This window comes from Rhinolophus hipposideros (genome assembly GCF_964194185.1).
Source record: "Rhinolophus hipposideros genome assembly, chromosome: 10".
NCBI classification, from domain to species: Eukaryota; Metazoa; Chordata; class Mammalia; order Chiroptera; family Rhinolophidae; genus Rhinolophus; species Rhinolophus hipposideros.
In genome coordinates this window covers 55,521,005-55,534,082 of record NC_138056.1, presented here as the reverse complement: position 1 = coordinate 55,534,082, position 13,078 = coordinate 55,521,005, and the positions used below count along the sequence as shown (strand labels likewise).

At 37.8% G+C, this 13,078-nt stretch overlaps 1 protein-coding gene across 18 annotated transcripts in view; it reads left to right on the top strand.

Moving 5' to 3' along the window:
- DLG2 (discs large MAGUK scaffold protein 2) overlaps positions 1-13,078 on the top strand; it is a 1,856,054-nt gene that overhangs the window by 1,833,742 nt on the left and 9,234 nt on the right. For 13 of the 18 annotated variants that reach the window (XM_081064699.1, XM_081064694.1, XM_081064709.1 and 10 more), the window contains 3 exons: positions 8,545-8,595; positions 9,579-9,680; positions 12,022-12,194. In XM_081064699.1, the coding sequence (XP_080920825.1) occupies positions 8,545-8,595; positions 9,579-9,680; positions 12,022-12,194 (326 nt within the window). Of the gene's footprint in view, positions 1-1,067; positions 1,110-8,544; positions 8,596-9,578; positions 9,681-12,021; positions 12,195-13,078 lie in introns of all 18 variants that reach the window. The other 5 variants (XM_081064693.1, XM_081064702.1, XM_081064703.1 and 2 more) reach the window with 1 other exon arrangement.

Sequence of the window (13,078 nt, the reverse complement as noted above, 5' to 3'; positions counted from 1 at the left end):
TACATTTTAAAGCACCTTTATCCTGTTAGAGAATAATGTTATATATTCTTTTTCTAAAAATGTACAATTGCCACTTTTGAAAAAGCTGAAGTTGTTGCTAATGAGCTTCAGAAATCAAATAATTACATATTCTTCACTTAATTAACTTGCTATACAAAGATTCTGATAAGCTGATAAATTTATTTTCTGTACCTTAATACATTGTACAGATGAAAGGATATGATTTTATAAGTAAAAGCTGTAAATCTGACATATAATCTCTGTTACGTGAGTTAAATAATGTTTTTATGACAATTTGAAATAAAACTGTACAAGCAAGTCATTCAACATGAATTAGAAACGTACTTCATGCCAGGACTTGCTTGGTATCAGACCATTTATCTCCTGCCTGTTCCATTCTTCCAGAACCTAATAGCTATCCAAGCAAGAGTCTTAAAGTAAAAACAGGGAAATACTGAGCTGATTCACACACCATTTTTCAGTGACTCATTTCTTCTCCAAGGTTTTCTACTCACTCACTGAAGCAGGAAAGATCTCCAACAATCCCTTTTTACCCTGAGAACTAGTTTAGGAATTATTTAAATAGAAACAAAGTTCCAGGGATTCCAGGGACCAACTGGCAATTTGAAATGCAATGTTCCTGCAAAATACCTAAAGGCTAAACTAGAGAAACAAAAAGCCTGCAAGAAAACTGCCCATTTAGAAGCTCCTGAATTTATAGCCAAGAAACCTCGAGCTGAGATGTTGACCTTAGTAACACCAATCTAGAAAATCAGATCTAGAGGAGTGGGTCAAAGGAACGTGCTTAGATTGACATTATACATTTTTTTGTAATTAAAGATACTTTCCTAAAAAGGGGACACAGCAATCAAGTAGTAGTTTCCTCCTGTAAAATGGAGATCAAGTTTTCATCTTTTTTATCTTATCTGCCTTTTCTTAAAGCGGTCTCCTCTGCAAACTTTTACTTGCTTTTTGCTCACATTTCTAGTCGCCTTGCATGAGTATATTAAGTTCTGGCTGCTCCCCAGTGCTTGGTATCTCTTTAATTTGCTGTGCTGTTTTTGCAGAACATGTTTCTTCTAATGCCAGCGATAGCGAAAGTAGCTACCGTAAGTTATTGCTTTGGTTTGTGCTTCTTTCCTTTGCAATTGCCTCATTGCCTGTGGTGGTCATTTCAAAGTTTTGCTGTTGTGTTTCGATTACTGCCCTTTATCATCTTCATCCAAAGCAAATGGCTTGAAATGAAATCATCCTTTGATGTGGAAAGATACAAAAGACACTAGGGCCATTGGTGAACTCTTACGTGACTTATGCAAGCAGTTCCGATCTCAGTTGACTATGGTCTATGATGCAATTCTCCCAGAGAAGGTAGGGGGAAGTTCAACCTGGTAGATTTTGACATTCTGCCCCCTCCAAAATAATTTAAACTCCCTGCAAGAGGGTTGAAAAGTCATGGTTGTTTTTTTTTTCCTTCTCATTTTGCCTTTTCCTTTCCGTTCCTGGCTCCTCTTTACAAGAGAAATCTTTATAAATGACGGTGTTCCTTTTAAATCGAGCATGAACCTTTTATATCTCTTCTCTCCTTGATTACTGTTTTAAGGTAGTTCCTATGCTATATCTAACTTTATATTTTTGATGGTTGGGAAGTGATGAAAAAGTTTCATCCTTTAATGTTGAAGGAACTCATGCGTTTGTTTTTAAGTGGAAAAATCTTGGATCAGAAAGCTTAGCTGAAAAGGTAGGTAACTACTTAAAAATTATTTCTGGTCTTTGTTTGGTCACCTCAAGCCATTTGCTTAGTGTATAAAAATATTCACCAAACACATCCTGTTGATCCATTCTTATGGTTTCTCGCCACCTACTTACTGGTTTTTGGTGATAAACGTAGGTACATATTATTACTGGGATTTTTACAATTTCTATAATATTTATTTGTACTACTTAGTGAAATGGATTACTTAAAAATCAGTTGCCAAAGATATTAAAAAACTGCCAGCCCAATATATATGACCCATAGCTACCAAGACAGAAATTGGTTAGGTTTTTCTTTGTTTGTTTTTTCTTTCCTTGAATATTGAATTAATTGAAAACTAGAATAGTTTTTGTTTGTTTTGATTTTGGTTTTTCCATTATAGCATGGTACTTTACAAAACCATGCCTGTTTTGAAGTGGAATGCCAAGTAGGTTGCTTGGAGTGGGACAAATTTAAGTTGGATTTTGAGAATGGCTTTGGAGAATCAGTTGGTGGCAAATAGAAAAAAGCACAAAAGAGGAAAGATGGCAGACGGAAGTCAGGGCCAGAGGAAGAAGATGAAACATACCACAGAATGAAATGAAAAAAATTGTGATGAGATACCCTTGATCCATCAGCTTTAAAACCACCTAATCTTCTTCAAAAGAATGACAAGTCTTATTAATGAAGGAATCACGTGTTCTCATTCTCAATGTGGTCCTTAACATTTTTTACATTTTTCCTATTCTTATAATTTTACAACTATCCAAGCTTGGAGACACATCCTCCCACCCTTCTTTTCATTTGATTTTACAACAAAGAAACCAAACCAAGAAGTGACCAAAGATTGTCCCCATGACACCTGAGGTACCCTCAACATAACTTGTTTGCTGAGTTTCACGGAGACCAGTGACCCTACTTTCTTTGATGTTCAGTTTTCAATTTTTAAGGGTTGTTTGTCCATCCTGTAGACACATGTCTAGAAAGGGGAAACATCATACCTTATTTATTCAATTTGTTTTATGGAAAGTATATACAAGAACTGCCTTTTCTTTTGGAAATCTTTTTTTTTTTTTTTTTTTTGAGTATTTTAGAGGTCCCTCTTTCTCCTTCAGAGGTGGGAATATTTTTCCAAGAATTATTAAGTTATAAAAATTGGGCCAAAGCTTTCAGCGGCTCAACACTTTTTGGTAGTGATGCTCCAAGAGGACATCAGGTAATCTTCTCACTCTCAACTAGTAGGTGCACATAAATGTTCATTGAGTGAATAAAGGAAACATCTTACGAGCAGCTTGAGTTATCTATGAGAAGAGTTGGAACTGGACTCTATGATATTGCTAGAACAAATGTGGAGTCCAATAACCTATAATGGCTTGGTTTTCATCTGAGATTATAGAAGGTCAGCCACTCAGATTGCTTTCTTTACAAATGACCAAAAATAAGAAGAGTTTTTGTCATAGCTTAGAGGAGGAAATGATATTTTTCCCCAAGATGCAAATATGAGGAATTCTAGGTGAATATTCATTTACCATTCAATATCTACTATTTGTCATGTTCTTTTCATAGGCACCATGAGACCCAATATGAATCTCAACCAACTCTAGAACTCAGCACACATATAGTAGGAGAGATCAATAAATTAAAAATGCACAAAATATGGCAGTTTCTAGGGTAAGAGTCTAGCCCAAGAATAGTGCGAGCTTCAGAGGTGATTTCAAAGAGGAAATTCCCCTTGAGCTGAGCTTTGGAAAGATGAGGTTATTGCCAGCTAGACAAGTTGAGGTAGAAATTTTCCAGGCAGGGCAGAGGCAGGGAAAAAGGCAGAGGCTTGAGACAGACATGGTTTCCAGAAAACGCCCTTTTGAAATCAAAATAGGGTGCATTTTCTATGGAATTCCTGTCTTTGCTGTAATTATGACTGACCTTTCTGTTTTATGAATAGCAGTATAGACAAATACTAAAAAGACACTTTTTTCACTAAAAAGACATTTTTTTCACTGATCTTCAGGTATTATGTTTTAGTCTTAGCACCATTTCATGTCCATTCTGGGGACAAATGGCTTTTTAAAAATGGTCAATATTTAGAAACAAAAACCCAGGCCACTATGTTCCACAATTCTAGAGGGCACCATTCACACTGCATCCTGGAGTTACACATTGTGACAACCTTCCTTGAAAGCCTCACACATTTCCTGAGATACACACACAAACACACACACACATTAACACAAACTTCAAATTCTAATAAATAGCTCAGAACTTTGCTGCACCATCTCAAGCATTATGGTTTTATTTTTGCCAAAGTCCAACTATACTGAGCACTAGCCAAAATGCAGTTAATTACAGCGCATGTTGTCTAATTATACAAAATGCCACACCTCAAAACTGTCTTATTTAAAGGCGAATTCCAAATTTCTGTCTCTCAACAAAGTAGAACAGTACAGGCTTCTATTTGTGGTTGTTTTTTGTCTTAGCTTTCAATTGCCCTTGTATTCAGATGCAATAAAGACCACGTAGTCATAATGGAGACTTCGCAAACCTCCCTTTCTCACCGCTCAGTAAAGCTCTTTATGGCCTTATGGCTATGGGGGAGCTAATGACCATCCTTCTAACCCAGTGCTGCTCGTCAGCTGAATTGGATTTTCAAAATAAGGATCTTGAAGAAAGGATCTGAGTGAAATTTTGAGGCGTTGACATGAGGAGACCCAAGACTTTTCCAATGGAATCAGTCAAAATGATGCCTATTTTCTTCTTTCGCCACTCGTCTCAAATATTGCCCTTATAGTTCCTCTAGTTCTTTAACTTTTATGAAGCAGTTTTTCATTCCATCTATTTTCTCATTTGATTTCTGCAGCAAAACTGTGAGCTATATCTTATAGTAATACTCCATTTCACAGAAAGCTGAAGCTGCAAGAGGCAACATACCTCACAAATATGGTGGCATTTCAAGTCCAATTAAGATATTTTAATTCTGAATCCCAAATGTTTTCACTCTAACCTATAGTTTGTAATCCAAGTCTCTTCACATATTATCTAGTACATTTCAATCATTCCACCTATCCAATTAATACAAGCAGCAGCATTTGTATAGGATTGACTATGTTCTAAGCCTGGTGTTAAGGTTCTATGTATATTAACTGATTTAATCTTCAGAACACCCCATGGAGACACTGAACCACTAATTCACTATGTGATCTTAAAGAAATCGCTCAGCGTCTTTGAACCTCAGTTCTCCTATGTAAAATGAGTAGCTTGGGTTAGAACAGGGAGGGCAAGTAGATTGTAATCAAGATTCCAACTCTGACTGATTGGTCATAACTGCCTGAAGAGTTGTATCGAAAAGTATTGAGGCCAAGTTGAGACTTGTGGCAATGACCAACTTGTGATGTCTGTGAAGGGCCTGGAACGGGGGAGTGGCAGCATGTGCTACACACTCACCATCTATGCAACACATAAACTCCAAGCCCTTTCTTAACTCTAACATTCTATGGCTCTAAGAACCTGACTGATTCTTAATAATCATCAAATTCAGGCACCAAACACTAAATTTAGAACATTAAATGTATTGCCACTGCTCTTCACCAGCCTCTCTTTTCTAGTTTCCAAAAATTCCTGAAGAACATCAACTTGCTTTTCTTGATGGCGAGTGCATAGCCAGGTCTTACTCCTAATCTCTCTTATTGTGACTTGCTTCCAGTTGAAACACAAAGTGTTTCATGGAGATTGGTACAAAGGCCTTTGCTAAGTTTCCGACAGCTGCAGATGTCCACACACAGCGCTGCCACTCTCCCACTCTCAGCCACGCAATTGCAAAAACAAGACCAAGTAATAGTCTGTACCTTTTTGTCAGCTGTTACTTCCAAGTGCCAACACCTCCTGAGCAAAAAATAAAAAAATTACTAAGAATAACTATTTTATGGAGATGACACAGCAGCATTTTTTTAAAGAGTTTGTGTTTACAGATGGAACACCTTCTGGCCACTCAGTGACTCTGACCCAGTTCAACTCCTAGCTCTGCCACCCATCCTTTGTTCATCTGTAGGGTCTGCCCCTACATCCCAGTCCCCACAGAGAATTCTGTATCTCTTGCCTTTTTGAGATAGTGTCATATACTCCACAAGGAGTCAAAAAAGATATAGTTTTAAATCTTGACTCCACTATTTACTGACTGAGAAAACAGGCTCCATTGGTATCTCTGAGCCTCAGTTTCTTCTTCTGTGAAATGGGTTATCGCCACAGCCCATACCTAAAAAGAAATAGCTGTGAAAAATAGACGCCCATGGATGTAAAAGCCCTTGATGGCCTGGAAAGTACCGTGCACACATGAGTATCTTTCCTCCCTTGCTGTGACTTTTATTGCCTTCTCCTCTTAGTCTCCTTTCCATTATCCATTGGGCTTTTTATTCTTGAACATGAAAGTGAAAATCGGTTTAAAGTGCTGAATTCGCAGCTATTCTGTAATACCAGCTGCCATAGCTTCCCTTCCTTACGTACTACCCGAGTGTCACAAGGTCTTTAGAATTGGGATGGGCCTTGTAATGAGATACTTTGCCACTGTTGTCTGCTAGTCCTACTGCTCTGAACAAGAGTCAGTGCCTTTGGTAAGTTAGAAAATAAACCAAAAAGCAATGAATTAACAAAGAACTACAGAACTGTCTAACAAAGTTAATCAAAGCTATGTTGCCTTGACCAGTTTTCTGAATCACAACTAATACATACAGACACTAAATATCTTAAAGTTTGCCTTTAGAATGTCCCATCTGAATGATCTGCAAGGTCATTGGAAAGAAATTCCTCCTACAGGAACATGATGTGTTACATTCATTTAGAGAAAACCACATTTTCCAAAATGAAAACATACACAGAAATGCAAAGTAGAACCTATCTTTGGCCTCATTGCTCTTCCCGTTTCCTATCCCTACAGTCAGAATGCAAATTCACTGACATCTGTATGTTAAACACCCAGGAAAGAGTAGAACTGGGTTAAACACTGGGGAAAGGATTGCATTCATGGACTTCCCAGTCTAGTGGAGAAGCCTAAGTATCATCTAATAGTTAAAACCTTTCTTATCCCATTATTCTCTTTTCTCATATCAATCATTTAATGGAGATTTCCCTGTAAAGTTACAGCCTAACATTGCAATGTTAATCTGTGATGCTTCAATTCCTAAAGCTATGCTTTTCCCCCAACCATTTTACACTTATTTTTTTGAATTCCTATGACCTCTATATCTCAGGCTTTAGATAATTGGGGCCTGGGGCTTAGCAATCAATCACCTTTTTTTCCTTTTTCTTTCTTTTTTTTTTCCTGTTTTTTGCCCAGCCTCTGTAAATTTCAGTAGTTTTGTTTATTAAAAGGAATCATTTTTTCCTGAATGAAAAAAAAATTGAGAATCTGACTCCTCACATTCCAAACCCCTGTCCAGATGTGGGATTGTCCCCTGAAGACTTCTGGAGGAGCTAGAAGTAGATGCCACTTAGAAGGAACATCAGGCCCATTGTCAGTGCCCTTAGGAAGTAGCTTGGCCTAGCAGTCCATTCTGAGAGCGGGCCCTGCTTGAGGGTTATGTAAGATGTGACAGGCCAGGGCTATTTCTCATGCATGAAAATGTAAGACACTCCACCCCACCTCAGCTACCCCGTCTCCAGGGAAGACATCTGTACTTTATCCACATATTGCTTAATTTCCCCAAATCAGTTGTCGGTATCAGAACCGTCTGTGATAATAACTCCTTGTCTGAAATGAACTCACCGGTCTGATGCTGTGACCCCTGAAGGAGCAGCATGTGGTCCTGACAGACTGGGACAGTGTGTCAGGGATAATGAGGAGATAATGAGGGAGATTCATTGCCCTTTGGTGTCAGGGAAAACTCATATCACAGTCCTCCATAGAATAGCAGACAGGAAGTCCTTTTCAACAGCCCCAAACTATTTCTCCACCAAAGCATAGTCAGGCCTAGGCCTGAAGCAAATGAAAGAGCAGACCCTTCTGGGTTTGCAGCCGAATCAGACTGATCTCATGCCTAGGTCAGCAACTGCATGAAAAAGATGACTGAAAAAAATAATTGCCTAAAACCAATTTACTTCCCATGGTGATTGTTGACTTGAGGCCCACCATGAATCAGAAGCTTGTAGCAAATGACATTGGAGGGCTTGACACCTTTACTACGTTATCTTTCTTAATTCTTTTTCCAAAGTCTCAGGCTAGATTAGGCAGCAATTATAACCAGTGATGGAGGCTGTTCCTCAATTTTTTATCTTCATGAATTGACCCAGCATTTTCCTGATGAATTAATGTTAGAGTAAAATCCTCAGTGCCTTGTAGTACATGCTGATGAAGTTTTTGTGTCAAATAAAACAGACACTTGCTTTTGAACAATCTGCTTCTCTGGGAAATAAAAAAGAAGAGGAAATAAAAGGGCCAGAAATGCTGATAATGTAGTAAGTAGCAAATGAGCGAACGGACCCTGTCCTTGAACTAGGTGGTGTTAAGAAGTAATGCTGGGTGTAGAGGCCAGGCTGCTTCATTTCTCAGTGTCAGATAGAAGGCAGTCTCATAAGTCACTGTCCTGATGTACTGTAGATAGCTGGCCTCCAGTCATCACTTACAGGTATGATCATCGATAGCCTGACACTATGATAGTGTAAACAGTTCTGTGAGGATGAAAGGATTTTTGGAATGATTCAAGAAGCAAGAGCAAGGAAAATTAACCCTAAACTGTGTCTGTTTCCTGTGTTTCAGAACAGGGTTTGTAGCTGGGGTGTATGACTGGTTGTTAGTTCACTGTAATTTTCCTCTCTTCTCTTCTCAGGAGGGCAAGAAGACTTCATTCTTTCTTATGAGCCTGTCACAAGGCAGGAAAGTAAGTTTCCCAGCGTGCTCTGGTTCCTGGTTTCTATGTCACAACAGGTGACACCATTATAGGAGGGAAAGAGGAAAGGAGTAAGGAAAATAAACTCTGCTTAGTACTCAGCTGTCGGCAGACCAGAAGCTCTCTCTTTCGCCCTGTCATCAAACTAACAATTTTCCTGCTGACCATGGGCAGTGACAGCTCCAAAGAAGATGGAGCAGCTCTCCAGATGAGTGGTTCTTAATGCCACCCAAGTCACTGAGAGCTCCTTCTACAGGACCAACGGGTAAAATCGAGAGACTGACAACAGCTCAGTATCGGGAAGGGCTTTCTAGCAGAACTTTCCTAAGATACAAGCCACCTGTGGGCTGATCCAGACGTCTGCATTTTCTTTTCCTGGAGGCATTCATACAGAGGCAAATGGCTATTGACAAAGATATTGCAAAGAAAATTCAAGCATCAGATGAGGAGTTATACCTAATGAACTTTAGAGTTCTCCCAACCCCGTGATAACAAAGGAATTGGGAAAACTCCAGCAAAGTATAAAGAGCATTTTGAGCTGAGGAAAAGAAATTATAAAAACATTAAGTTGTCGTTATTACTAACAATTACTTTTTAAAGTCATTGTCTAAACAATGGCCAAATAGCTACTTTGAAATCTTTTTTCTCCTACTCAATTGACTAAATTCAATAGCTGTTTTGACATTGTGTAGGCATAACCTGAGAGTAAGCAAAACCCTTCCAAAAATGGCTTTTTATTGATAGACACTGCAGTTGTTTTTCCCTGTTAGTTAATTCCAGAAAGTAGGCAGAGTGAAGATAATGAGTGTGAAACATCAATTTCCCTAGGCAGGGCTGTGTGGGCAATTTATCCAATGAAGTAATGCCCTCAGCAGTTCTGTTTGACAATTTCACTATAAAATCACCCTTGCAGGACAGTTTTGCAGTTGTTTCCACGTCTTTCTGCTTATCTGCATCTTCCTTTCCTTCTGCAGTAAACTATACTCGGCCAGTGATTATCCTGGGTCCCATGAAGGATCGGATCAACGATGACTTGATATCTGAATTTCCTGACAAATTTGGCTCCTGTGTGCCTCGTACGTATCATTTTTCTATTCCCTAGCAAAAAGCTTGGCTCCTTTTGAGACGAAGAAACATGATTCTTTTCCTCCAATAGTCTCTCCAGTGGTTCAAATATTACCAGTTACCTGTTATCCAAGCATCTCATTTAATGTTCTCTGCCTAATACTTTTTATCTACCCTGTCACGTATTGTTCTCTATTTAGTGAGTATAATATGTTCTCCCACCTGACTGTGGTTCCCTAGAAGGCAGAATGAATCTTGTCTTTGTAACTGCCGTGGCATTTAAAATAGAATAAGATTGTGATAGGTATGTTCTCATAGGATGATTGAAATGCCACTGAAACATCTTTTTTCCCAATAAGAAAGATCAGACAAAAAGCCACAAGTTGAAATCATCTCAGTATGACGAGGGCCATGTGTCAATCCAAAAACAAAATAGCATTTCCCCTATGTTGTAATAGTCTAAGTGTTGGGAGGATGAGGATAAGAAGGTAAGTAGAACTTTAATCTATCCTCTAGGCCATTACAAACTTGAATCTACTTTCCTGTCATTAGAGACAATCATCAGTTCTCCTGGTCCCTCTGAGTACAGCCCCATAAAATTCTATCTGCTCTTCTTCCTTCCACTCCACCATACTTTTCCCACTTTCCCACCTCCATCTCTCTTCCCATTGTGTCATATAAAAATGCGTAGAGGCCTTCTGTGTAGATAGACAAACCACCAGAAAAATTTTAATGTATTAGATAATCAAGCTCTTACATCTCATCCCAACAAATATTTCTTTCTCACACTACGTTTTTTAAGCTCTATGCTTTGAAGTGTCTGTGACATTTCAGGGCTGCAAATGTCACCTGGAATACATAAGAATAGCAGGAATATATGTGCAGTACAAGCACAGAAGGGAGTGGATGATGGCTACATCTCATGAAACGTTCCCAGCAAGGGCTCTGGGAAGAGATCCTGCCATAGAACAAACATATCCTGAGAAAGACTAAATAGAAAGGATCAAGTCAAACCTTAGTCCCTTCATAGCAACTTCCAGTTCCTCCACTTTTGAAAGGAAAAGAAAAAGGCAGTCCTTAAGCATCATTTCCATTTCCCCCTTCACCTTGCACGCTCTTTTCTTTCTTTTTTTAATTAATAGCAGTATTTTATGATAATCAATACATGCTCATTGTACAAAACTTGGAAAATGCTAAAAAAAAAAAGTTAAACAGGAAATTAAAAAATATACAGAGTCCCACACAGTACCCAGAAGAAGTAAAATCACTGTTAATATTTTCTTAGATTATCATCTACTCTTTCTTTCTATACATGCATTTTCTCCTGTGATTGAGTACGTATTAAATATACAGTATTTTTTGCTTAATGTTATTTAAAATTTTATATAAATATTTTAAATGATTATTATGTCATAATTAATCATTTTTCCTCTATGGGTATTTTGGTTTTTCCTTGCTTTTCACTATTATGAATTACAATTAAAATTGTAACTATGCGTTATAATTATTGTTTATAATTTATAAACTAATATAATTGAACATCTTTAAGGATAAAATTTTACATAAGTTTTGATCATGTTTTAAGCAGATTCCTAGGAATAGAATACCTGAGTCAAAGATTGGAAATATATTAACATTTTTTATTTATATTGATGGATTGTTTGCCCTTCTCCTCTTACTAAGAAGTTTAGCTATCTCTAGCCATGATTAAAGTTTAATCCAGCCTTAACTATGATGATCTCATTTGACATCTTTTAAAATCCTTGAATATATTTAAACTGTATGTCCATTTTTTTTGGGGGGGGGGTTACGTGACACATTGTCTTACTTCTTTGCTTATGCCATTATCTTTTATTATATGCTGAACATTGTGATGCTACATTATTGAGAGTCTGCATTTTCTTAACTTTCTTTATAAAATATTAAGTTTTTGTACTGGCATCTAATAATTTACTGACAGATCAGCTTCTTCCAGTAATGACTTGGTTTTAGACTTTGTAAAGATGTGTCTAGAGTAAGTCTAGATTACTGGAAGTGAAGTGGAGTGAATGTATTTCCCCTTAAATGGAAGTGGAGTGAAAGTAATTCCCCTCTTGTGTTTCTCTTGTCAGGAATGATAACCCTGTACTGCCCGTTGTCAAATGTCTGAAAAGAGCTGTTCCATGTATTTTGTCTAGTTTTATAGTTGTTTACAGTGGGAGGCTAAGACTGGCATCTGTTACTATGTCATGGTCCTTCATATAATGTATTTTTATATATCTATGTTGAGGGCATGGTGGGGGGAAAAAAAACAAGAATAAAGGAAGTTTATAAATGCATGACCTTAATTTTATTATATTTTGTTTTGTAAAGATACTACAAGGCCAAAGCGTGACTACGAGGTGGATGGCAGAGACTATCACTTTGTCATTTCCAGAGAACAAATGGAGAAAGATATCCAAGAGCACAAGTTTATAGAAGCCGGCCAGTACAACGACAACTTGTATGGGACCAGTGTGCAGTCTGTGAGATTTGTAGCAGAAAGGGTATGTTCACCAATCGTCTTACACCTCCCCTGAAGAAGGGTCCCAGGTGACAAGATGCATTTTTTTGGTCATTACTCTCTCCTGTTTGCAGGTGTACATTTTGATTAAAGATTCCTTTTAAGACCTCTAAGTAGAGAACCACTTTGGAGCATGGTCTTTAATCTTTGTTCTACTCTCAATAAAATATGCCGATTGACTTGAGGGAGTAGGAGAGGAGCATACACCTAAAGGCAATTAACAGCTTAAAGTTTATAAAGATCCACTTTGTCCTTGACTCACTTATTTTGGGCCCCAGTAAACAATATTGAATCTAGTAAAGAAGCTTCGTTACTCTTGGTTGTTAAGATCAGGATCCTCAATTCTTTTTGTTAGCAGGAGTTAACTTCTTGTCTCCATGGCAACTTGAGGTCCTCCTGATGGAGGTACATAGTAAGGGAAGACTGCCTAGCCTGCTGCTGATGGAAATTCCAACTTAAAGGAGGTGGAGGTGCTGTGATTCCCTTCCTGCTGATAATTTCAAAGGAATGGAAAAGGGGAGAATGTTCAAGAGAGAATGAATAGGAGAGGAAGGCACTCGAGTGTGGCTTTAAGATCTGCCTAGAGAGACATCCTAATCTGTGCACTGATGATTAATTTCAAAGGAGAAAAAAAAGAATGAAGGGCCAATCACACTTGTTATTTAATTAGTATTTGTTGGGTTGATTTAATTTGATATAACCTTTTCCCCCCTTTTGATATACTGGTAAAAAAAAATTAAATAAGAAATTTTAATGTCTTTCTGAAAATACACTAAGAAGTTGCATCTATTTTCTTCTCTCTCAAAACTTAGCTATGTCATATTGTTTATAATCAATTTGTTGGATAATTGCATCTATTCTCCTCTT